This window comes from Symphalangus syndactylus, chromosome 9 (genome assembly GCF_028878055.3).
Source record: "Symphalangus syndactylus isolate Jambi chromosome 9, NHGRI_mSymSyn1-v2.1_pri, whole genome shotgun sequence".
NCBI lineage: Eukaryota > Metazoa > Chordata > Mammalia > Primates > Hylobatidae > Symphalangus > Symphalangus syndactylus.
This window is the reverse complement of record NC_072431.2, coordinates 85,480,610-85,504,798: the sequence shown is the minus strand read 5'-3', so window position 1 is coordinate 85,504,798 and position 24,189 is coordinate 85,480,610. Positions and strand designations below refer to the sequence as shown.

At 48.5% G+C, this 24,189-nt stretch overlaps 1 protein-coding gene across 9 annotated transcripts in view; it reads left to right on the top strand.

Annotated features, from left to right (window-relative positions):
- The window catches only part of CCM2 (CCM2 scaffold protein), a 79,691-nt gene that overhangs the window by 54,261 nt on the left and 1,241 nt on the right, over positions 1-24,189 (top strand). For 3 of the 9 annotated variants that reach the window (XM_055293231.2, XM_055293228.2, XM_055293227.2), the window contains 8 exons: positions 12,917-13,000; positions 13,462-13,645; positions 17,360-17,496; positions 18,761-18,896; positions 20,731-20,853; positions 21,708-21,765; positions 22,434-22,545; positions 23,244-23,382. In XM_055293231.2, coding sequence (XP_055149206.1) covers positions 12,917-13,000; positions 13,462-13,645; positions 17,360-17,496; positions 18,761-18,896; positions 20,731-20,853; positions 21,708-21,765; positions 22,434-22,545; positions 23,244-23,382 — 973 coding nt within the window. The remainder of the gene's footprint in view (positions 1-12,916; positions 13,001-13,461; positions 13,646-17,359; positions 17,497-18,760; positions 18,897-20,730; positions 20,854-21,707; positions 21,766-22,433; positions 22,546-23,243; positions 23,383-24,189) is intronic. The other 6 variants (XM_063608958.1, XM_055293229.2, XM_063608959.1 and 3 more) reach the window with 3 other exon arrangements.

Below are 24,189 nucleotides of genomic sequence, written 5' to 3'. Positions count from 1 at the left end.
TTTTTGTATTTTTAGTAGAGACAGGGTTTCACTGTGTTAGCCAGGGTGGTCTCGATCTCCTGACCTCGTGATCCGCCCACCTTGGCCCCCCAAAGTGCTGGGATTACAGGCGTGAGCCACTGCGCCCGGCCATGCCTGGCTAATTTTTTGTATTTTTAGTAGAGATGGGGTTTCACCGTGTTAGCCAGGATGGTCTCGATCTCCTGACCTCGTGATCCACCTGCCTCGGCCTCCCAAAGTGCTGGGATTACAGGCGTAAGGGTATTTTATAGGACATTGAATTCCATGGTCATGTGCCTACTGCTGTACCTCCTTTAGCACTAAGTGAGTCCCTTGATCCAAGGTGATGATGGTACTTGCTGTCCCACATCGGAAACCACATGCCCCACAAGCCCTTGGAGAGTAGGTTGGCAGCTGCTGCAGGCAGGAGAGGCAAACTGTTATGTGGAGCACATGCTAATTTTTGCCAGAACAAGTGTTTCTTATTGCAGGGTCAAAGGAGTTCTGAAGTATTCAGCTGGCCAGCAGACAGGACAACTGGTTGGTCTCTTTAAGGGGATGATGCCTTATCAGGGCTGCAGAATTGGTATCCTGCCGGCAGGTCTGCCACGGTGAAGGGCTGTAGTGTATTTGCTTGTGCCTAAGTATGTGAACCACGCTTGGGGTTTTCTTTCTGTCAGCTGTGTATTGGGAACCCTTTCTGAGGCTGTGGGTGTAATTTAAGGGAGAGGCTTCAGAACAGGTCCGCTGGGAAGTGTTTAGGTTTGGGCCACCTGTTCCTGCAGCTGGCATTCTTAGCACAGTCCTGCAGTAAGAATGTGAACATGTACCGTTGTCCATCCCACATGAACATCAGCAGTTCCTGATAGGTTTGAGGAAGAAGTGTTTACTGCATCAATAGCTACAAACCACGTACCCAAGATTGTTTATCCACTTGAATAAAGATTCCAGTTAGCTCAGTTTGTGGCAGTCTACAGTCATCTACCACAATTTGTCCATCATAATTTCTTTTTTTTTTTTTTTTTTTTTTTTGAGACGGAGTCTTGCTCTGTCGCCCAGGCTGGAGTGCAGTGGCGCAATCTCGGCTCACTGCAAGCTCCGCCTCCCGGGTTCACGCCATTCTCCTGCCTCAGCCTCTCCGAGTAGCTGGGACTACAGGCGCCCGCCACCACGCCCGGCTAATTTTTTTTTTTTTTTTGTATTTTTAGTAGAGACGGGGTTTCACCGTGGTCTCGATCTCCTGACCTCGTGATCCACCCGCCTCGGCCTCCCAAAGTGCTGGGATTACAAGCGTGAGCCACCGCGCCCGGCCTTGTCCACCATAATTTCTATAGGAGCCAGGCTGGGCATGAGATGGGGACCCCTACCCTGTATCATTTACGTTTTCAAGAGCAGCATTAATCTCTGCTTTTCCCACTGGGAAATGTTACTGTTTTTGATTTACTATGGCCAGGAGTCAGGGGCCGGGATAAATTTCAGGGGCTTCCAAATGGCCTTTTCTACTTAGAGCTCTTATTCTTTAGACAAAGGAACAATGGAAGGATTCTGCAAAGTGCTAAGTATGTCCATTCCTCTTGTATTACATCTCTTATGTTCAGGGAAGTGGGCAGATGGCCACCAGTTGAGTCTTTACCCAGTGGATGCACTTTCAGGTGGACCTGGCTGGGCTTCATGTATTATCTGACTCCCATATGTTCCTACTCTGCAGAGGACCTTTTTGACAGTTTGGGTCCCTAAGTATCTGCATTGTCTCAGACCCTCTATTTCAAAAACCTCTGAAGACTTTCAGTTCCTATGGTACTTTTACCCAGGTGAATGAAGTCCCTTTGGGAAGAGCTGGGGAAATCACTGTGGTGTGTACTTGCCTTGGTGTTGCAGGTCGACTCCCACGCAGGCTTGGTCTCTCCTTCAGTCAGTGTTTTTGAGTCTGAGAGTTGCTCCAGATCTGGAAACAGAGTCAGGGATTGATACTTTGCATTGCAGAAGCTCATCTTAGCCTTCTGCTTATTCCGTTTTGATTTTCTTGTTTATATATATTAAGCAGCACCCTTGTTGGCTTCCTATCTGTCCTGCCCATAGAAACTCCAGCATTCTGTGAGCCGTCTCCATAGATGCCTGCATGGATCCCAGGCTCCCCTGGCTGCTATTTTGATCTTGCTGCCTATTACTGGCTGACACCTACACCTGCTCTATGCGAGTCAGTGCTGCTCCCTGGCTTCTGCTAGAGAAGGTCTTATTACCCCCTTGCTCCTGGGGAGCCCAGTTCTGTACACGCACACCTGATGGTTAGCTTCCCCTTTGGAGGCTGGCCAGCACAGAGCTTCCCAGTGATGCCCGTAGCCCTTCTGCACACTCATTAGTGCCATGGTTGATGGAATGCCATCACGTTCTCCTGAGGGACATGGGCCACTGGTGGGCTTTCCTGTCATTTTGTAGGTCGATTGTAGTACGTCTACTTCCCCGAGCCTTTCGATACCTGGATCTACTTTGCCACAGCAGTCCCATGATCTCTGCTTTAATATGAGCCATCACTTTGGCTGAACTTTGAAGAGCCTGCCAGCAGTATCTGAGAATGGCCTCTGGACCCCTTCTCAGGGTGTTAAATGCTGTGTTATATTACGTGCCCTAGTAGAGAAGATCTCTCATTCAGCTTAATATTCTGTCCCCCTGGATCCAACACCTTGAGGTCCTCTCCCAGGTGCATTCCCCAGCTCTGTCAGAACTCGTTAGGCACGTCCTGGAGTGGGTCTCAGCCATGAGAGGAGGACAGGGCAGATTCTGGGGAGAGCAAGCATTATCTCATGAGATTCCCATTTCATTTGAGGCCTATGTGTTATATTCAAGCAAGGAGTGTGTGGGGGGCTTCTGTCATACAACAAAAGGGGATAGGTCACTTCTCTAGGCACAGTGTTAAGAAGAATTTGAGGATTAAGGTTCTCAAAGGCATTTACCCAGCTATCCCTATCCCAAATCTCAGAATCCTGTTCCTTCCCTGTCAGGGCCCAGACCCTGCCATGGGAACTTTATCAATCAAGGCCAATAAAGAGAAGTTATGGGGAGACTGATTTAGGATCAATATTAAAAAAAAAAAACTTATATTACATCTTGTCAGAAGTTATTTTTAGAAGAACTTTCTGTTTAGAGCCAATTCCCCTACCCCACTCCCTAGACAAGGTGCTTGAGGAGGTGGTGAGCCTGCCAGCGTGGGGCCCTGTGGTTGGCAGTCAGGCAAGGGTGTGTGAGAGGCCACCTGGCCATACCGTCTTCTTTCACTAATCCCAGAACTGATGGAGCTGATGGCTGGCTGGTCAGATGTCCCCTTGCTCTCGCACTGCTTCACTGTGGTCCTCTCTCTTGTAGCTGTGCTCTTGGCTTGCTGGGACAGTGGGTGTGGGCTGGGCATGTCATTGCCATAGGGGCACTGGGTGTTGGCCAGGGGACACCCAGGAGACATGGTTCCCCAGAGCAGATGGGGAGCCTATTGTGAGAACTGTCCAGGTGGCATACATACTGTGTCCTATTCAGATATTAGAACAAGGATTAGAGCTGTACTTTTTCTTTATTGATAAAAGTTGTTTTATTACTATAAATATTTCACAGTGAAAAAAATCTCAAATGAGTAAGGGTCATCCCTATAGGAAGAAAGTAGAATCGTGAATCCTCTCTAGAGATCTGTGAGCCTGAGTTTTTGAAGCGTCATGGCCAGATTTTGGATAACACCAAAGAAAAGCAAGATAGTGATGGTGATGTCGTGTCACCCCAGCCACAGGGAGGCCAGGGAGAATTTCTGTACAATTCTGTAAACATAATTCCGGGGTACTTTTGCTTCAGCAAAGCACTTGACATACGACCCCATCTTAGTCAATATTTTTTATTACCCTTTTGAGAACAGAGAATAATATTTGTGGATGATACAAAACTAGGAGGGATAGCAAATGAAATTGAATAAAGCTAATAAGATGAAATTTTTTATTGTGGTAAAATATACATAAGATTTATTATCTGCCAGGCCCGGTGGCTCACGCCTGTAATCCCAGCACTTTGGGAGGCTAAGGCGGGTGGATCACGGGGTCAGGAGTTCAAGACCAGCCTGGCCAAGATGGTGAAACCCCATCTCTACTAAAAATACAAAAAAATTAGCCGGGTGTGGCGACGGGTACCCGTAATCCCAGCTATTTGGGAGTCTGAGGCAGATAACTGCTTGAACCCAGGAGGCGGAGGTTGCAGTGAGCTGAGATCGCACCACTGCACTCCAGCCTAGGTGACAGAGTGAGACTCCATCTCAAAAAAAAAAAAAAAGATTTACTATCTTAATAATTTTGAAGTGTAGAGTTCAATGGCATAAAATCAATTCACATTGTTGTGCAACCATCAGCACTATCCATCTCCAGAACTTCCCACCAGCCCTTACTGAAACCATGTTCCTGTTAGACAATGCCTCTCCATCCCCCTCCCACAGCCCCTGGCAACCACTGCTTTACTTTTTGTCTCTATGATTTGACTACTCTAGGTATCTTATGTAAGTGGAATCATACAATATTTGCCCTTTTGTGACTGGCTTATTTCACTTAGCACAGTGCCCTCAAGGTTCTTCCATGTTGTAGCATATGTCAACATTTCCGTTGCTTTTAAGGCTGAATATTATTTCGTTGTATGTATAGATCACATTTTGTTCATTTATCTGTCAATGAACATTTGAGTTGTTTTTTGCTTTAGTTGATTATGAATCATGCTGCTATGAACATGGGTGTACAAATGTCTTTTCAAGCCCCTGCTTTTATTTCTTTTGTATATATACCCAGAAGTGGAATTACTGAATCATATGCTAATTCCGTGTTTAATTTTTTGAGGAACCACCATATTGCTTTTCACAGGAGTGTCATTTTACATTCCTACCAGTAATGCACAGGGTTTCAATATCTCCATATCTTTGCCAACAATTGTAATTTTCCCTTTTTTAAATAGCCATCTAGGCCAGGTGTGGTGGCTCACGCCTGTAATCCTAGCACTTTGGGAGGCCGAGGCAGGAGGAACAGTTGAGCTCAGGAGTTCAAGACCAGCCTAGGCAACATAGTGAGACACCACCCCTGTCACTAGTAAAAGAAAAAAGTAGCCATCCTAGTGGGTGTGAAGTGGTATTTCATTACGGTTTTGATTTGCATTTCCCTAATAACTGTTGATGTTGAAAATCTTTTCTCGTGCTTGGCTTATTGGCCATCCGTGTATCTTTAGAGAAATGTCAAGTCATTTGCCCAGTTTTTAACTGGGTTATTTGGTTTTTGGTTGTTGAGTTCTAGGACTTCTTTATATATTTTAGATATTAATCCCTTATCAGATATGATTGGAAACATTTTCTCCCGTACTCAGATATGATTGGAAACATTTTCTCCCATATTGTGGGTTTTTTCACCTTGTTGATTGTATTCTTTGGCACACAAAAGTTTTTAATTTTGGTGAAGTCCAGATTTGTTTTTCTTTTGTTGCCTGTGCTTTTGGTGTGATATCCAAGAAATCACTGACAAATCCAGTGTCATGAAGCTTTTCCTGTGTTTTCTTCTAAGAATTTTATAGTTTTAGGTCTTACATTTATATATTTGACCCATTTTGAGTTAATCTTTGTAAATATTGTTAGGTAAGGATCTAAACTTCATTCTTTTGCCTGTGGATATCCAGTTTTCCCAGCACCATTTGTTGAAAAGACTGTCCTTTCCCCATTGAATGCCCATCATGGCACCCTTGTTGAAAATAATCTGACCATATATGCAAGGGTCTTTCTTGGGCTCTCTTTTCTTTTTCTTTCTTTCCTCCTTCCTTCCTTCCTTCCTTCCTTCCTTCCTTCCTTCCTTTCTTTCTTTCTTTCTTTCTTTCTTTCTTTCTTTCTTTCTTTCTTGGGCTCTCTTTTTCCTTCCTTCCTTCCTTCCTTCCTTCCTTCCTTCCTTCCTTCCTTCCTTCCTTCCTTCCTTCCTTCCTTTCTTTCTTTCTTTCTTTTTAGATGGAGTCTCACTCTGTCACCCAGGCTGGAGTGCAGTGGCATGATCTTGACTCACTGCAGCCTCTGCCTTTTGGGTTCAAGCAGCTCCCCTGCCTCAGCCTCCCCAGTAGCTGGGACTACAGGTGTGCGCCGCCACACCCGGCTAAGTTTTGTATTGTTAGTAGAGACAGGGTTTCACCATGTTGGCCAGGATGGTCTTGATATACTGACCTCGTGATCCACCTGCCTCGGCCTCCCAAAGTGCTAGGATTACAGGTGTGAGCCACCGTGCCTGGCCTTGGGCTCTCTCTTCCAGTCCATTGGTCTGTGTCTGTCTTTATATCACACTCTTTCCATGACTGTGGTGGTGTAGTAAGTTTTGAAATCAGGAAGTATGAAAATAGTTGAAATTTATTACTGATAAATGTAAGCAAGTGTCTACATTTGGTTTATATGAGTAGATAGGAAGAGGATGGAAAGGCCTCAGCTAAGGGCAGGTCTGTGGAAACATTCCAAAATGTTCACTGATGACAAGCTAATGATGAGCCAGTACTTGGATGTGCTGCTTATTTGTTCTGAAACTGCTCTAATTATCAGAAGGGTCTTACCAGCACTATAGAGATTGGGGAAGCCAATACATACTTTTGCATTCTTCCCTCCCCACTTCCATCCTCACCTTATGAAATATAAAACTTCTTGGAATAACTATACATTTCCTTATGGAGCTGCCCAGCACACGCAGTTCTGAAGTTTAGGTTGCCCATCTGACTAAGCCCAAGATGAACTTGTATTTGCCAGCGTGCCCTGAGTGTGCTTCAGCCAGTTACTCTTCTGCCTATTTCCTGCTTCATCCAGTGAGAAGGCTGCTGCAGCAGGTAGACTGACTCATGTCACCGTGTTTACGTTGCTTGGATTCGGAAATCTCCAGAGTGACCTCCTTGCTTGGTTCCCAGTCAGAGAGGTCATCTGTCAGCAAAGACAGTTTCCCAACCTTTATACTTTTTGCTTCCTTCTCTTGCATCATTGCATTAGCTGAGACTTCTATATGATGTTAAATGATGTTCCTGATCTTAGGGGGAAGGTATCTAACTTTTTTGCCATTAAGTATGATGTTTGCTTTAGGGTGTTTTTTTTTAATTATTATTATACTTTAAGTTTTAGGGTACATGTGCACACCGTGCAGGTTTGTTACATCTGTATACATGTGCCATATTGGTGTGCTGCACCCATTAACTCGTCATTTAGCATTAGGTATATCTCCTAATGCTATCCCCCCCTCCCCCATGCCACAACAGGCCCTGGTGTGTGATGTTCCCCTTCCTGTGTCCATGTGTTCTCATTGTTCAATTCCCACCTATGAGTGAGAACATGCGGTGTTTGGTTTTTTGTCCTTGCGATAGTTTGCTGAGAATGATGGTTTCCAGCTTCATAAATAGATGTTTTTAATTAGTTCAGGAAGTCTCTATTCCTGGTTTGCTGAGAGTTTTTGTCATGTATGGGTGTCAGATTTGTCAAATGCTTTTTCTACATCTATTGATACGATCATATGATTTTTCTTTAGCCAGTTGATGTGATGGATTACAATTTTTTTTTTTTTTTTTTTTTGAGACAGAGTTTTGTTCTGTCACCCAGGCTGGAATGCAGTGGCGCGATCGTGGCTCACTGCAACCTTCGTCTCCTGAGTTCAAGTGATTCTCTTGCCTCAGCCTCCTGAGTAGCTGGGATTACAGGCATGTGCCACCATGCCCAGCTAATTTTCTTTCTTTCTTTTTTTTTTTCTTCCCGAGACACAGTTTTACTTTTGTTGCCCAGGCTGGAGTACAGTGGCATAGTCTCAGCTCACTGCAACCTCTGCCTCCCAGCTTCAAGTGATTCTCCTGCCTCAGCCTCCCGAGTAGCTGGGATTACAGGCGCCTGCCACCACGCCCAGCTAATTTTTTTTTTTTTGTATTTTTAGTGTAAACGGGGTTTTGCCATGTTGGCCAGGCTGGTCTCAAACTCCTGACCTCAGGTGATCCACCTGCCTTGGCCTCTCAAAGTGCTGGGATTATAGGTGTGAGCTACCATGACCAGCCTAATTTTCTCTTTTTTAGTAGAGACGGGGTTTCACCATGTTGGCCACACTAGTCTTGAACTCCTGACCTCAGGTGATCCACCCATCTTGGCCTCCCAAAATGCTGGGATTGTAGGCATGAGCCACCGCCCCTGCTATAACAATTGATATTTGAACATTGAATCAGCCTTGCACACCTGGGATAAATCCTGCGTGGTCGTGGTGTATAATTATTAATACATTATTGGATTCAATTTGCTAATTTTTTGTTTAAAACTTTTGGCCAGGCATGGTGGCTCATGCCTGTAGTCCCAGCACTTTGGGAGGCCAAGGCAGGAGGATCACTTGAGCCCAGGAGTTTGAGACTAGCCTAGGCAATGTGGCGAAACCCTGTCTGTTAAAAAAAAAAAAAAAAAAAGCAAGAAAGAAAAAACAAAAAATACAGGCTGGGTGCGGTGGCTCATGCCTGTATTCCCAGCACTTTTGAAGGCCGAGGTGGGCGGATGGATTGAGCTCAGGAGTTCGAGAGCAGCCTGGGCAACATGGCAAAACCCCATCTGTCTCTACAAAAAATACAAAAATTGGCTGGGCCTGGTGGCATGTGCCTGTAGTCTCACCTACTGGTGGGAGGATCGCTTCAGCCTGGGAGGTTGAGGCTGCAGTGAGCTGTGATCGTGCCACTGCACTCCAGCCTGGGCGACAGAGCAAGACCTTGTCTCAAAAATGTGTGTGTGTGTGTATATATATATATTTATTTTAGTGTTTGCCTTAGGGTTTGCAATATACATTCACAACTAATCAAAATCCACTTTCAAATAATGCTGTGCTGCTTCACAGGTAGTGCAAATACCTTGTAACCAAGTATTCCCAATGCAGTCCTCCCACCGCTTATAACATTGCTGTCATTTATTTCATTTATCCTTAGGCTACAGTCACCCAATACACAAATTTTATTTTGAACAAACTGTTAATGTGTTAGAGCAATTAAAATAAGAAAAATAAAAGATTAATTTTACCTACATTTATTTATTCTCTGATGCTTTTCCCCTTCTTTACATAGATCAGTTTCTGACCAAATCATTTTCATTCTCTCTGAAAAAGTTCTTTTAACTTTTCTTGAAATGTTAAATCCCTGAGTTTTTATTTTTCTGAGAAAAATCTTCATTTCTCTTTCACTTTTGAAGGATAATTTCACTGGATACAGAATCAAATAGTTCCCTCCTCTCTCTTCTTGCTTGGATGGTTCCTGAAGAGAAATCCAGTGTCACTCTTGTTCTTGCCATTTTATAGGTAGGATGTTGTTTTCCTGTGGAAAAAATTCCTAGATTTCTGCAAAGAGATAATCTTCCTTTCTGATTTTCTTTTTGTCTTTGATTTCTGCAGTTTGATGTGATTTGCCTCAGTGTAGATTCCCTGCTTTTTACCATTTCGTGTTCTCTGACCTTATTGGATCTGTGGGTGGGTGTCTGACATTAGTTTGGGGAACTTCTCATTACTCCAGATAGTTATTGTGTTCTTTTCTTTCTCTTGATATCCTCATTGCACATATGTTACACCTTTTGTAACTGTCTCACAGTTCTTGCATATTCTGTTTTCTTTCTTTCATTCTTTTTTCCCTTTGCTTTTCACGTTTGGAAGTTTCTGTTGACGTATTCTTAAGCTCAGAGAGTCTCTCCTTGGCTGTGTCCAGCCTCTTGAGCCTGTCGAAGGCAGTCCCCATTGCTATTACAGGACTTTTGCTTTCTGGCATTTCCTACTGATTGTTGCTTAGGGTTTCCATCTCTGCTTATGCTGCCTATCTGTTCTTACATGATGTCTACTTTTTCCATTAGAGCCATTACCATATTAATTGTAGTTGTTTTAAATTCCCAATCTGGTAGTTCCAAAATCTCCACCAGGTCTGAGTCTGGTTCTGATATGAGGAACTTAGGCGTCAGGTTAATAGGCCTTAGTGTGAGGTATGTTTGTCTGGCTGGGAGTTGGGCTATGTTTACTGTTTGCTGCCCTTGTAGATGCTGGGGGATAAAAATCTCCTGTGTGTCCTTGTTTTTGTCTTCCACTGTTTTTGGATTTTCTTCAAGATTCCTTCTTAAATAGCGTCTGAGGCCTGCAGTTCTTATAGGTGTGCATCCCTGTTATTACACAGGGGTCCTGTTGATGTAGCTTTCAGGGGAGAGGAAGTGTTCACTAGTCCTGGGATTAGGTCTCAGTGTTTTAGTGAGCCTGTGTCCCTGGGCCGTGGCCTTCACATGTGCTTCTCAGTTTTGTTTTTTTCCTTCCCCTTAGGAGAGACATAAACAATAGAGGAGGCAGGAATTGGGTGTTTGCTTACCCCTAGGTGGTTAGGCTCTGGTAAAATAGTTTTCCTTGAGGAAAGGCCTTTGTTAAGGATAGCAGAATGCTCTCGTCATGCCTTTTTCTTTCTTTCTTTTTTTTTTTTTTTTTTTTTTTTTTTAACCTCTGAGCCCTTTATATGTTGGTTGGGAAACTGGAGTGCAGTGGCACCATCATGACTCACTGCAGCCTCAACCTCCTGGGCTCAAATGATCCTCCCACCTCAGCCTCCTGAGTAGCTGGCACCACAGGCACACTGCCATACCCAACTATTTTGTTGTTGCTGTTGTTGTTCTTGTTGTAGAGATAGGGTTTTACCATGTTTCCCAGGCTGGTCTCAAACTCCTGGCCTCAAGGAAACCTCCTGCCTTGGCCATCCAAAGTCCTGGGATTATGGGCATGAGCCACCACACCTGGCCTGGTTATACTTTTAAATGATGTATTTTTCCCTCCTCCTACCAGAGTATGAGATGTTTCTCCAGTCTCACCCTGAGAGCCTGGTGGGGCTCCTGGAGGTAAAACTCAGACTGGTATGGGGACCTCCCCAGTGACTGTTCCCCTGGAGTTTTTGTCTCATACTGGTCCATGCTCAGTCTCTGCCATTTGTCAGTTCCCCTTTCCTCTCTGCTGATGCTGGCTCTAGGGTTTCTGCCCCACAATGAGCTGTGATTCTTAGCATTGCATATCTGTCTCTCCATCTTTGGGGTTATTGTTTTTTCATGTGACCTCAATTATCTGATGGATCTAAGAACAGTCATTGATTTTAAGTTTGCCAGCTTTCTTGTTGTGAGGATGGGAGTGATGACTTCTGAGCCCTTTACAAGCTGGACAGGAAATTGGAAAGTCCCATTTCATTCTTTTTTAGTAGAGAACTTAACTGTGTGAGATAATGAACAACTGAGAAATGTTGAGTGCAAGAAGCCTGTTCTTGGGAAGAATCAGCAACCCGTTTTCAAAAACAGAAACATTAAAAATGTTATGGTGGTTGGTAAGATGCAGGCAGGAGCACAGCAGGTACAGTGCTGCTGCCCACAGCCTTCTACACCTGAGGCCCTGCGTTATGGAAGTTTGCTAAGCCAAGTGCCTCACGGCCATGTGTGACCAAAAAAACTTGTTTACTAAATATTTTGTGCTGCTATAACAAATACCACAGACTGGGAAATTTATAATGAATAGAAATTTCTAGGCTGGGCATGGTGCCTCCCACCTGTCATCCCAGCACTTTGGAAAGCTGCGGTGAGCAGATTGCTTAAGTCCAAGAGTTCGAGACCAGCTTGGGCTACATGGCAAAACCCTGTCTCTACAAAAATTAGCCAGGCGTGGTGGCACACACCTGTAGTCCCAGCTACTCAGGAGGCTAAGATGGGACAATTGCTTTGAGCCTGGGAGGCAGAGGTTGCAGTGAGCCAAGATCACGCCTCTGCACCCCAGCCTGTGTGATAGAATGAGACCCTGTCTCAAAAAAAAAAAAATCGTATCATTCTGGAGGCTAGGAGGTTTAAGGTTGAAGGGCACAGCTGGTGAGGGACTGCATCTGCATCTTATGTTATCCCAGGGTGAAAGGTGGAAGGCAGGAGAGGGAAGGAGGTCAAATTCATCCTTTCATCAGGAACCTACTCCTGAGATAACAAACCCTCTCCCAGGATAACAGCATTAATCTGCTCACAAGGGCAGAGCTCTCATGGCCTAATCAGCTCTTTTCTTTCTTTCTTTCTTTTTTTTTTTTTTTTGAGATGGAGTTTTGCTCTTGTTGCCCAGGCTGGAGTATAATGGCGCAATCTTGGCTCACCACAACCTCCGCCTCCCTGGTTCAAGCAATTCTCCTGCCTCAGCCTCCCGAGTAGCTGGGATTACAGGCATGTGCCACCACGTCCAGCTAATTTTGTATTTTTAGTAGAGACGGGGTTTCTCCATGTTGGTCAGGCTGGTCTCGAACTCCCAACCTCAGGTGATCTGCCCGCCTTGGCCTCCCAAAGTGCTGGGATTACAGGCGTAAGCCACCGCACCTGGCCTAATCACCTCTTAATGTCCCCACCCTTAACACTGTTGCATGTGGGGACTAAGTTTCCAGCACATGCTTTTTGGGGGACACATTGAAACCATAGCACTTCATTTCTCTATTTATGCTCATTTCTCAGCTGTGTTGACCTTTGCAATTGAGGAAGTTTATTTTTTAGTGAAGTTGTGCATGGTGCCATTGTTTTCAGTTTTCCCAGCAGTGACTAGAAAACACTGACCATCCCTGTTTTAGAATACAGATTCTACCAAAACTAGTAGTTTTGGTACTAGTGGTTTGGGATGCCCATTGCAGGACTTTTGATGATGACCTTCACTGTAGAATAGTAGGAGATGGGGCAGCACTGTCCTCAGCCAGTAGAGATTTCTGTAAGAACCCAGGACTGTCTTCCTAGAGTTGGGCCTCCATGTGAGCCAGAATGGAGACCCATGGGCCTGGTGGCCTGAGTATGAAGCACTTGGTTTGTGCTCTCGGCGGTAGTGATGGTGGTGTTGGCTCAGCTCCCATTTCTCATGGCATTTTTTTCTTCACTTTCTTTCAGTATTTAGGTCAGTTAACGTCCATACCAGGATACCTGAATCCCTCCAGTAGGACTGAAATCCTGCATTTCATAGACAATGCAAAGGTAACCCTATCCTCTTAACCCTGTGCACCAGCCCTCAGCCCCCACCAGCCCTTGGTCCCTGTACTCTTGGCCTCGTGGCTGTGAGGAATAAGCCAGTCCCATCACATTATGGGTACACTTGGCTCTTGGCCATAAAGACTGTTCCTTAGTATGGACATTAACTTGATTCTCAAGACTTGCTCCATGTGATTTTGGGCTGTTTCCAAAATTTACATTTTCAAGATATTTCAAACCACGTGCTGTAAGTTTGAATCTGAAGGCAGTTCCAGAAGAATCTCCCAAATGGTTTGAACACATTGGTGTCCCTGGAATAAGCACTGTTCTGAGGGGAATAACACTGACCTTATTCACTCAGCATTTGTCACATGTGTGACATCGGCCAGCACAATATTCTCAGGAGAAGCACCCCATGCCGGTTGACAGCTGAGTTTGCATTTCTGACGCCCTGTGGTTCCTTCCAGAGAGCCCACCAGCTTCCGGGACACTTGACTCAGGAGCACGATGCTGTGCTCAGCCTGTCTGCGTACAACGTCAAGCTGGCCTGGAGGGACGGGGAGGATATCATCCTCAGGGTGCCCATCCATGACATCGCCGCTGTCTCCTATGTTCGGGATGACGCTGCGCACCTGGTGGTCCTGAAGACAGGTACAGGAGGTCAGGGGTCAGGAGGGTCCTTGTCCTAAGGAGTACATGTGTGAATTTTATGAAGTTCTGGAGACAGTTTTTGCAGCTTCGTGTTGGGTGCTGCTGTTTGTCATGACCAATAATTGTCTTTCCTGTCTCTGAGATCAGCCAGAAGAGGGCCTGAGATCAGTTACCAGACACTGGGGGTCACTGTCACACTAAGAGCCTTTGGGGACTCAGTAATACTGGGATACAGTATTTAGGACTGATATCCTGTTCCTCTGCCCGGCGGGGCTCCTGTTGACTCCCTCTGGGTACAGTGGAGTTGCCCCTCTGCCCATGTGTGGTGGAGCCTAGAGAGAGTGCAGTGGGTAGGAACCTCACCTCAGCTTGACTGACATTTTGAGCTCTGCACAGTGTCCTCAAACCTGGGACAGCAAAGATGAGACCCAGACCTCCCAGGAGCTCTTGGTCATAGAGGTTACTCTTTGTGTGTCCTTGCTGTCTGCTGCTTTCACAATGGGATAGAATTGGGCAGAATGTTATTTTTGGCTGTGGTGAGTACAGGGCTGCCTCACTGGACCCTAGCCCAAGCTGCCCATTAATTTCCAGCAGCTTCCAGCCCAGGCATTCAGGCCACTGAGGATGAGGGGAGAGACCATGGTTCACCCTCCCTATATTTTGCCCCTGAGTTTTGAGGCTGGCGTTGCAGTGGGGACAGTATCCTGGGCCCCTTGGATCTCTGCTGGTGACTGGGTTGATCCCAAAGCCTTTCATTTCCAGAGGGCCAGTGGCAGGGCATGAAGGGGTCACAGTGGGTCTGCCTAGACCACACACTGTGTTTTAGGTAGCAGAGAGGGGAAGCTGTTGTTCCACTTAAGGTCAGTAGTTCATTGAGAATCTGGCGAGTGTGTTTATTACTGACCCCTTGGGCCATGAAGCTGCCAGCTTGAGTGTGTTCTTGAGAGCAGTCCACAGAAAGCCTGTGAGTCTAGATGCTTGGGGTTGCTGTGGTCACAAACTACACAGGGAACACTGGTGGGGTTTATGAAGGTGGCTGTTGCTCTATTTTGTTCTCTGTGTAGCAATAGCTTAGACTTGTGTACACCCTCCCCAACACAGGCACACGCCACACCTACACACATGTACATTACTTACCCTATCTGGCTTAGAAGGCTGGCTTGGTGGCTACTTCCAGCCATACTGTCCGACACCATGGTGACCCTCTTGTTTTTCTACCTTTGGACCCTGTGGGAGGCCTTAGGCCTGGGACATCCTTAGGGACAAGGAGTGAGGAGACTGGTTTCTGACTGGCTTCTTGGAGGTGTTTCAAGCTGGTAGGGAGGGGAGATAGGCTCCCCCCTTTATTTCTTCTGCTGCATGACAGTTTCTCAGCTTTACTTACTAGAAAACATTGCTAAAGGAAATGGATAACAGATTTTTTTTAATGGAGAGAGAATGAGCGCCATAGGAGAAACTTTCCAAAAATAGATGAAAAACAGGACCTCTGGTCTTCGAGAGAACTTTTGGTTTAAAGAAAGAGAGTGAATCCCTGTGTCCTGGGGACCATCTTCCTTGTTTTTGCAGATACACTGGAGCAATTGTGTGTCCCCTGTGTTACATGAGGCATGCTGTGTTTATTTTTTAATTTTTAAAATATTTTAAAATTTTTTGTAAGGATGAGGTCTCCCTATGTTGCCCACACTGGTCTTGAACTCCTGGCCTCAAGCAATCCTCCTGCCTTAGCCTCCCAAAGTGTTGGGACTATGGGCATGAGCCACTGCACTGGGCCGCCATGCTGGGTTTAGGATTAGGAATCCAGAGTTCTCAACATAAGAGACTAGCAGGTGAATAGCTAACATTTACTTGCTGCCTGCTATGTGCAAGCAAGTCTCTGTGCCTCTTTGGACCAAAAGTACGCTGGTATTTGGTATAGCACAGGAGTGGGGAAGTTGGGGGCCAGGTCTAGCTGCAATAGGGTCCATGTAGCAGGAACTGCTTGGAGGGTGGTGACTTGAGTTGGTGCCAGATGAGGCAGGGTCACCCGTGCACCCATGGTAGCACTTCCTGGATGATACAGGAGAGGCACACAACTGGCTGCCTGCATCCTTAGGCTGCCCGCTCTGCTTCCTTGAGAACTGCCACAGGCACACACCAGGGAGCCAACATTTAAAAAATGTTTAAAAGGTAGAGATTTCTTACCAAACTCATACCAAAAAAGAAAAAAAGTAAATTTTTTTTTTTTTTTTTTTTGAGACGGAGTCTCGCTCTGTCGCCCAGGCTGGAGTGTAGTGGTGGCGTGATCTCAGCTCACTGCAAGCTCAGCCTCCTGAGTAGCTGGGACTACAGTCTCCCGCCACCACGCCTGGCTAAGTTTTTGTATTTTTAGTAGAGATAGTATTTCACTGTGTTAGCCAGGATGGTCTTGATCTCCTGACCTTGTGATCCGCCCGCCTTGGCCTCCCAAAGTGCTGGGATTACAGGCATGAGCCACCGTGCCTGCCTTTTTTTTTTTTTTTTTGAGACGAGTTTGGTTCTTGTTGCCCAGGCTGGAGTGCAATGGTGTGGTCTTGGTTCACTGCAACCTCCGCCTCCTGAGTAGCTGGGATTACAAGCATGAGCCACCATGCCCAGCTAATTTTTTTGTATTTTTAGTAGAGACGGGGTTTCACCATGTTGGCCAGGCTGGTCTTGAACTCCTGACCTCAGGTGACCCACCCGTCTTGGCCTCCCAAAGTGCTGGGATTACATCCATGAGCCACTGCGCCTGGCCAATTATTTTCAATAATATATTTTATTTACCCCTCCGTACCCAAAACATTATCACCTCAGTATATAATCAATATAAAAATCGTTGAGCTACATAGCATTCTTTCTTTGCCTACCTCTGAAACCCTGTGTATAGTTTGCACGCACACGTTTCAATGTGGACTCATCACATTTTGCATACTCAGTAGTCCTGTGGCCAGTGGCTGCCATAGGGACAGAGCAGTCCCAGGAGTCTCACTGTGGGGTTTGAGGTACAGTTCCTTATGGAGCCCTTGTCTCTGTGCATGTGCCCACTTTGCATCTGGCCTGGGACGGCCTTCCTCTCCCTCCTGAGGCTGGCCTGCCCTCCGACACCCTGGCACTAGTGGCACTTCTAGATTTTGTTTTCAGTCCTGAAGTCCTCCCAGGGTGGTCCGAACTGCTGGTGAGAGCCCTGCTTCCTGGGGATTGGCTTCCCTTCTGCCATCAGGAAAACCACTGAGTTACTCCATGTATTTCAGGAGAACCTCATTTGTCTAGGGAGGCGATGGGTAGGATGTTAGAAACAAGGGCACTGGGGTCTGACCATCTAGATTGTGCAGCTCACACACCCTCAGGCCTGGCCTTTCACCTCCCCATGACTCAGTTTACCTGTCTGTAAGAAGGGAACTCCCTCAGAACACATGGAAACCTCCTGGAGGTGACTGTTCTCAAGGTTGTATATGTGGTCTGTTGTACATGAACTTGAAGCGTGTGAAACTGCAGGATGACATGCAGCTCTGGTGCCCTTGGAGCTCAGGGGTCGCATGTTCCCACCCTTGTTTAGAGAAGCGAGGTGTGTCTGGTGCAGGCCTGGGTCGTTCTGTGGGTGCCTGAGCCAGGTAAAGATCCTCTCAGCCTGTTGCCATAGCAGCCTCAGCTGTTGCCTCAAGTGCCCCCATGCCTGCCCTTCCACTGCACTAAACTGAGACGGTGTTGACTTCTCAGCCCAGGACCCAGGGATCTCCCCCAGCCAGAGTCTGTGTGCGGAAAGTTCCAGAGGCCTCAGTGCAGGCTCCCTGTCGGAGAGTGCAGTTGGGCCGGTGGAGGCATGCTGCCTGGTCATCCTGGCTGCAGAGAGCAAGGTGAGACTTTCTCGCCCCACTTACTCAGAACTGGCTCCTCCCAAACCCTGCTCATGGCCAGCCTCACCTGTGGCCCCACCCTGGCCACACCCAGCACAGTGCTGGGCACTGCCCTGGCCCCAGCTACTTCCTCTGCCGTTGCCTGTCCCCGCCTCACCCTAGTCCCCACCCAGCCCCACCTCTCTCTGCTCAACCCTGCCCCAGGCATTGCCCCCATCCTGGCCCTGCCCACAGCTCCTCTACCCATGGCTGCATCCCAGGTCCTGCCCCAGGCCCAGGCTCCCCACCAGTCTCCACCCCTATGCCTTCTGACTCTCCTATCTCCAACCCCCAGCAACTTCTCTGAGACCACCTGGCCACTGAGCTTTTTGCTTATCATTCTTCAAGGTGCCCCCACGCTGATGGGTGGGCAGCGGCGGTCACCTGCCTGGGGGCTGCATCCTAGACCTGCCTGGTGTTCAGGACTGTACTTGCAGATTCCTCGTGACCTGGAAGAGCCAAGGGCTGGGCCCTTGTCGGCTAGGGTTTGGGGCCCCCTCAGCCACCCAATAGCTGTGGGGCCTTGGCAGTCACTTAACACGTTTCTGTTTAATTTCCGTATCTCTAAAATGGATACTAGTGACCACCCACATTAAATATCCTCTAATGAGCATTTCTCAGTGTTGATGCTACTGTCATTTTTAGCCAGATAATTTTCCATTGTGGGAGGCTGCCCTGTGCATTGTAGGGTGTTGAGCAGCATCCCAGCTTCTCCCCTTGTGACAGCTGAAAATGTCTCCAGATATTGCTACATGTCCCCTGGGAGGGGTACAAAAATTGCCCCAGTTGAGAGCCTCTGCTTTAGACAGCACACTGTTATAAAACTGTTTTATAGCTGTTAGAAATGCCTCCGGGTGGGCTGTGATACTGATGGTATCTCCTCTCACCTCTTTCCTGGGCTGGGATAGGGTTGTGAGGGTGTTGATAGGTCAGGCTAATGGAAAGAGGACGTTGGGCTGGCAGCTAACACTTGTGCCCTGCACAGTCCCCTCACACTTGGAATACCACCTCTGGGCCACGTGGCAGTACTAGATAGAGTCCTGGGACAGTTGGCTGGGTCTCTCTTTTGACACCCGTTTGGGTGAAAGGCAGAGGGACACATTCTGGCATCCACTCTTCATTCATGTTTATTGAGCATCTGGGCTGCCCCAGGTATCCTGGAAGCCGCCTGGGAAGGCACAGTCTCCAGCCAGACTGACCGAGCAGCTGCTGTCCCCCACTGCAGGTTGCTGCGGAGGAGCTTTGCTGTCTGCTAGGCCAGGTCTTCCAGGTTGTTTACACGGAGTCCACCATCGACTTTCTGGACAGAGCGATATTTGATGGGGCCTCTACCCCCACCCACCACCTGTCCCTGCACAGCGGTATGTTGAGTGAGAGTGGGCAGCGGGTGGGAGCAGGGACAGGAGGGGCTACTGCAGTGGCCCCCAGCTCCCCATGAGTTACTCCTGGAATAGCGCAGTTACTGCCGTGACATGGTGGCCTTTTGTTTCCAGACTTTGCTCTTCACATTAGCCCATAGGGTTTCATGAAGGCAGAAATGTCACCTGTCCTTGAGCGAGTTGTACCAGGTCAGCACGATGGCTTCCTGGAATAAATTTGGGGTCTGTGAACACTTTTTTGGAACCACTTGTGGCTAAAGTCACTTCAGTTAACTCAGAACAAAGAGCCTGGAGAAGGCTTCTAGCATTGGGGCCTGTGATGGAATTGGGGAGGCTGAGAGTGGGTCTGGGAAGCCTCCTTTTCAGTATGCCCAGACCATGGCTGCTCTTAATGTGAAACTTCTTCCAGGACCATGGCCAGACCCATGGGAAGCTGCTCAGGCTGCCCTGGGAGGCCAGCTGGCAGTGGTGGAGCAGTGGCAGATGGGGAAGAATGGAAGGTACCCCAGAGCTGCCTCCTTCTGCATGGCCCACACAGCATTTTCAGGAGTCTGTTAGTCCATTGAAAACACTTCATCAGCAAGCTCACTTGAGTTAAGTCTTCAAAAACATCATCTGTTTTTCAGATGTATTACTTATTGAGGATTAATGGGTTATGTAAATGAGGTGCATAAAAAGCTGTTGGAGGCTGGGTGTGGTGGCTCACGCCTGTAATCCCAGCACTTTGGGAGGCTGAGGCGGGCGGATCACCTGAGGTCGGGAGTTCGAGACCAGCCTGACCAACATGGAGAAACCCCATCTCTACTAAAAATACCAAAAAAAAAAAAAAAAAAAAAAAAAAAAAAAAAAAAAAAAAGGCTGTTGGAAACAGTGTGGCTTGTTGAATACAATTTCTTCTTTTTATGGAGATAAGTCCCAGCCCTCTGCCCTTTCCCCAGTAACTTGCACATCTCAGTGAAGAGAGTAAATGGTGGAGAACCCTAGGGAAGCCTGTGCTGGTGTAAGGTTGCTCCTCAGTGCCTCCTCCTTCCCTTTCTTGCTGCTGGTGCCAGAGCCCTTTGTGGGCACCGCACGCCCTGTGTTGGCCCAGCAGCTGCAGAGAGGACAGCTGCTGAGCTCTCAGGCATCCTCTCCATCTCATTTAGTCCTCGGTGGCCCAGTGAAATAGGTGCAATCTTCATCCCCATTTTAGAGATGGGGAAGTGGAGGCTTAGAAGTCAGCAGCTTATCCAGAGGAATGTACCGTATGAGTAGCAGATGATTTATCGAGCTGTAATTAAACATTCAGTTTTAGTGTGATTGGTTTGGCCCTCGTACTTTAAAATTCCCAAAGGGCCTTTTTTTCTTTAATAATTTTTTTTACTGAGAAGTACACAAGTCAATACATATACAGTTGAATGAATTTTCATAAAGTAAACACATCATGTAACACCACTACTGGGGGCTTCTGAAGTGGGCTTCTTCTCCTGCCAGCCTTTCCCAAGACCTCCCCGTGGGATCCACACACAGATGTGCACATGTTACTCACACCCATACGCACATGCATGCATTCTCTGCTTATTTCTGCCTTGGAGTTTTGCTTGCTGTGTTCTCTCTGCTACAGCTATGCCAAAACACAGCAGCATAAACAGCAGAAATATATTCTCTTATAATTCTATACGTTAACAGTCCAGTGTGGGTCCCACTGGGCTAAAGTTGAGGTGTCCACAGGGCTGGTTCCTTCTGGAGGCTCCAGAGAAGAAGCCATTTCCTTGTCTTTCCAGCTCCTAAAGGCGGCTGCATGCCTTGGCTCATGGCCCTTCCTCTGTCTTCACAGCCAGCCACGTGACCTCTTCCACAGTCACATCTTCCTTTGACTCTCAGCTTCCTCTGCATTTCGGGACTCTTGAAATCACATTGAGCCCACCCAAATTCTCCAGGGTCATCTCCCTATTTCAAGGTCAGCTGATTAGCATCCTTTACTCCCCTTTGAAATTGGTAACATATTCACCAATTCCAGGGATTAGGATGTGGACGTCTTTGGGGGGTCATTATTCTGCCCTCCATACTTACCTTGTTCCTAGTGCCAGAAATGTCCCTTTTATCTCCCAGCCTCTCCCTCTGCTTCTATTTAAAATCTTACCCTCTCCGCAACACTCACCTGCCTCGCTCACAAAGCTTTCACTCACTGCCTGTGCTGGTGTGAAGTGTGCCTTCCTCAGGTTTGAAATAGCAAATTACAGTCTGTGTCACACGGACCTAATGTCATTTGTTGAATGTAGCTGCTCAGTGCCAGACCCTTTGCTGGTCTGAGGGTCTTGGGAATCCTGTGGCTTCGCTGGGTTCAAGTGGGGAGTCAGACTGCCCGGCTCTGACTGTGGTTTCGGCTGTGTGACCTGGGCCAAGTTGCGTAACCTCTCTGACTTACTTCCTCGTCTACAAGTGAAGACAGGGGTGATATGTGCCTGGGTTAAAGGAGACAAAGCCCCAGCAACCCTGCCTGGCACATGAGTGATACCTCAAAGACAGCTTTTGTTGGCTCTGGCCATGGGTGAATGTGGACTTCAGCCCAGCCTGCAGCAGGATTTGCATTTGCCAGGATCCCCAGGAGGGGTGTATGTGGGCTCAAGTCTGGGAAGCCCTGCCCTGAGGCACACAGCATATTCCAGAGTGCGGGCAGCTTGATGAAGGACAGCAGGGTCCCTGAAGGCCAGGGCTGCCGCTGTCTCCTGTAGATAAGCAGTGGGCTGGACTCAAAATGCCTCCCCACTGTGTCCCTGAAAGTCATCTTAGTTTTCTGCATCTTCCTTACAGATGACTCTTCTACAAAAGTGGACATTAAGGAGACCTACGAGGTGGAAGCCAGCACTTTGTGAGTGCACATGCCACCAAGCCCTGCGGTGGGACATGCACCAAATGCATTGCCCAGTGTTGTCCAGGCTGCAGCCAGTCAGCTCCCCCATCTCAGCTCACCCTCGCTAAGCCATCCCCAGACCCACTGTCCCCAGCTTAGTGAATGGCTGAGGCCTGGCTTGCCGCCCTCTCCTCGTAGACTTCTAGAGCCCTTGCTGTCCCTTTGGTTTCTCCCTGCCTACCTTCCCATGGCCTCCTAAGAGTGAGCTTGTAATAGGCATGTTGGATGGAGCTGTTCCCCTGCCCAAGCCTGCCAAGGCGCTGGCCTTCCAGCCCATCTCTGCCACCGCCTGGGGCTCTATAGTAGTTCACCCTCTCGCACTCTCCATTCCTGCCACCTCCCCAACCCCGGCTCCTTCCCCCTCCCAGCAATGCTGCCCACTGCCTTGACCTATGTACTCCCTCCCTTCACTCAGAGCCCAACTCAGAGCCACACCCCTGGGGTGCCCCAGGACCAGACCAAGCTGACCACCCTGCACGCCTGGCCAGCTCTCCTCTCATCATCATCACTTACATTCCTCTGTTCAAGGACAGGGACCCACACACACGGCATGGACTAAGTTTCCTGAAACGTGTGGGATGGAGGGTCGGGGAAGCCACCTGCTCACATACCACATTCTTTCGCAGCTGCTTCCCTGAATCCGTGGATGTGGGTGGTGCGTCACCCCACGGCAAGACCATCAGTGAGAGTGAGCTGAGCGCCAGTGCCACTGAGCTGCTGCAGGACTACATGCTGACGGTAGGCCTCCGCCGCAGGGACGCTGGGCTGCATGAGGGAGAGTGCCCCAGGGAGGATGGGGGAAAAGGGGAGGAGGAGGAGGAGCAGTGCAGAGCAGGCTGCAGTGAGTGAGGCCACCTAGAGCACTCTTGGTCAATTTTGCTGACATCACTGCCTTTTCCTGGGGATAGTCTAGGAGAGCATGAGTCAGTGGGGCTGAGTTGGGAGTGCTGTGGCCATCAGGGCTGGACTGTGGGGCTGTGCTTTGGGTCCTGGGGGAGGGGAGGGAACGGTGGCCCCTCCAAGGCCACATGGCCAGACATTTTTATCCTCCCCATCTTATATAGTTCTGTCATTAAAAACTCAAGTCTTCCTGATCTGCCTGTGTGCCTGCGTGTAGCCTAAGGGCACAGGCATTGGCTCCGGGCCAGGTTGCCAACTTCCGCCCTGCCCTGCTGGCTCCTGTCCCTCAAGTGTACTCTGTGTTTCAGCTCAGGAGAGTGGAGCTGCCCAGGTGCCTTGGTCTCCTCTGGGTGGCCCCGTGCCAGGCCTGGTAGGATGGGGACACATCGTGGGCATTCTGATGCCCCAGCCTGTGCAGAGGTGAAGCCAGAGACAGCTGGTGCTCCGGCTGGGGTTAGTGGCTGTGGCAGGGTGGGCCCGACTGCCGACTCTTGCCCACTGTGCCCAGCCCTGCACCTGGCTCTGCTCTCTTGCAGCTGCGCACCAAGCTGTCGTCGCAGGAGATCCAGCAGTTTGCAGCGCTGCTGCACGAGTACCGCAATGGGGCCTCTATCCATGAGTTCTGCATCAACCTGCGGCAGCTCTACGGGGACAGCCGCAAGTTCCTGCTGCTTGGTGAGTGGGCCCTGGAAAGAGGGTGGCTTGTCCAAACCTGGCTTGGGGAGGCTGATCCCTCCTGGGAATGTGCACATGGACCCCTCAGTGGGTGCAGCAGGGGCTCCATCAGGGATGGGAGATTTGAACCAGAGATGGTCATGAGAGCACAGTCCAGAGATCGGGGTATCTGCCGTGGTTAGTCAGAAAGGCTTTTCCCAGGTACTGTTGGGGGCCCACCAACAGGCCTTCATTCTCCTGGGAACTCAAGCTGAGCTGGGTGGGCCCTGCCAGGAAGCAGCAGAGATGCCCCTGGAGCAGGGCCGGGAGTGAACACAACCCTGAGATTTAGGAGAAGAGTGCTGGAGGAGCCAGAGAGGCATGGGTTTTGGTGAATGTGTAGGACTTCAAGGCGGAAGGACCAGCGTTTGCCAAGACCCCCAAAATGCACGGCACATTAGGTCAGTGCGGCTAGAGGGCTGTGTGGTCTGAGCAGCAGAGTTGGATATTGGCCCCACACCTCTCAGGGGCAGTGACTTAGCTGTGGTTTCCCTCTGCCGACACTTAGAGCACAGCAAGTTGGCAGTAACGTGTTACTAGTAGCCAGTTGAAGGCTTCTGGGTCCTGGGCCTGTTTTCCCTGCAAACCAAGGAAGGTGGGTTTGTTACCGTCATACCGACCTGGCAGTGGCAAACGTGGGTTGCCTGCCCAGGGCTCCCCGCTCTTAGGAGCGTGAAGGGCTGGAGGCTGGGGCAGCCTGTCTGTACAACATGTTCTGTCTAAGCAGTGCCTGCCCCTTCTGTGCTGGGCCCTGCATCGCCTCCTGGC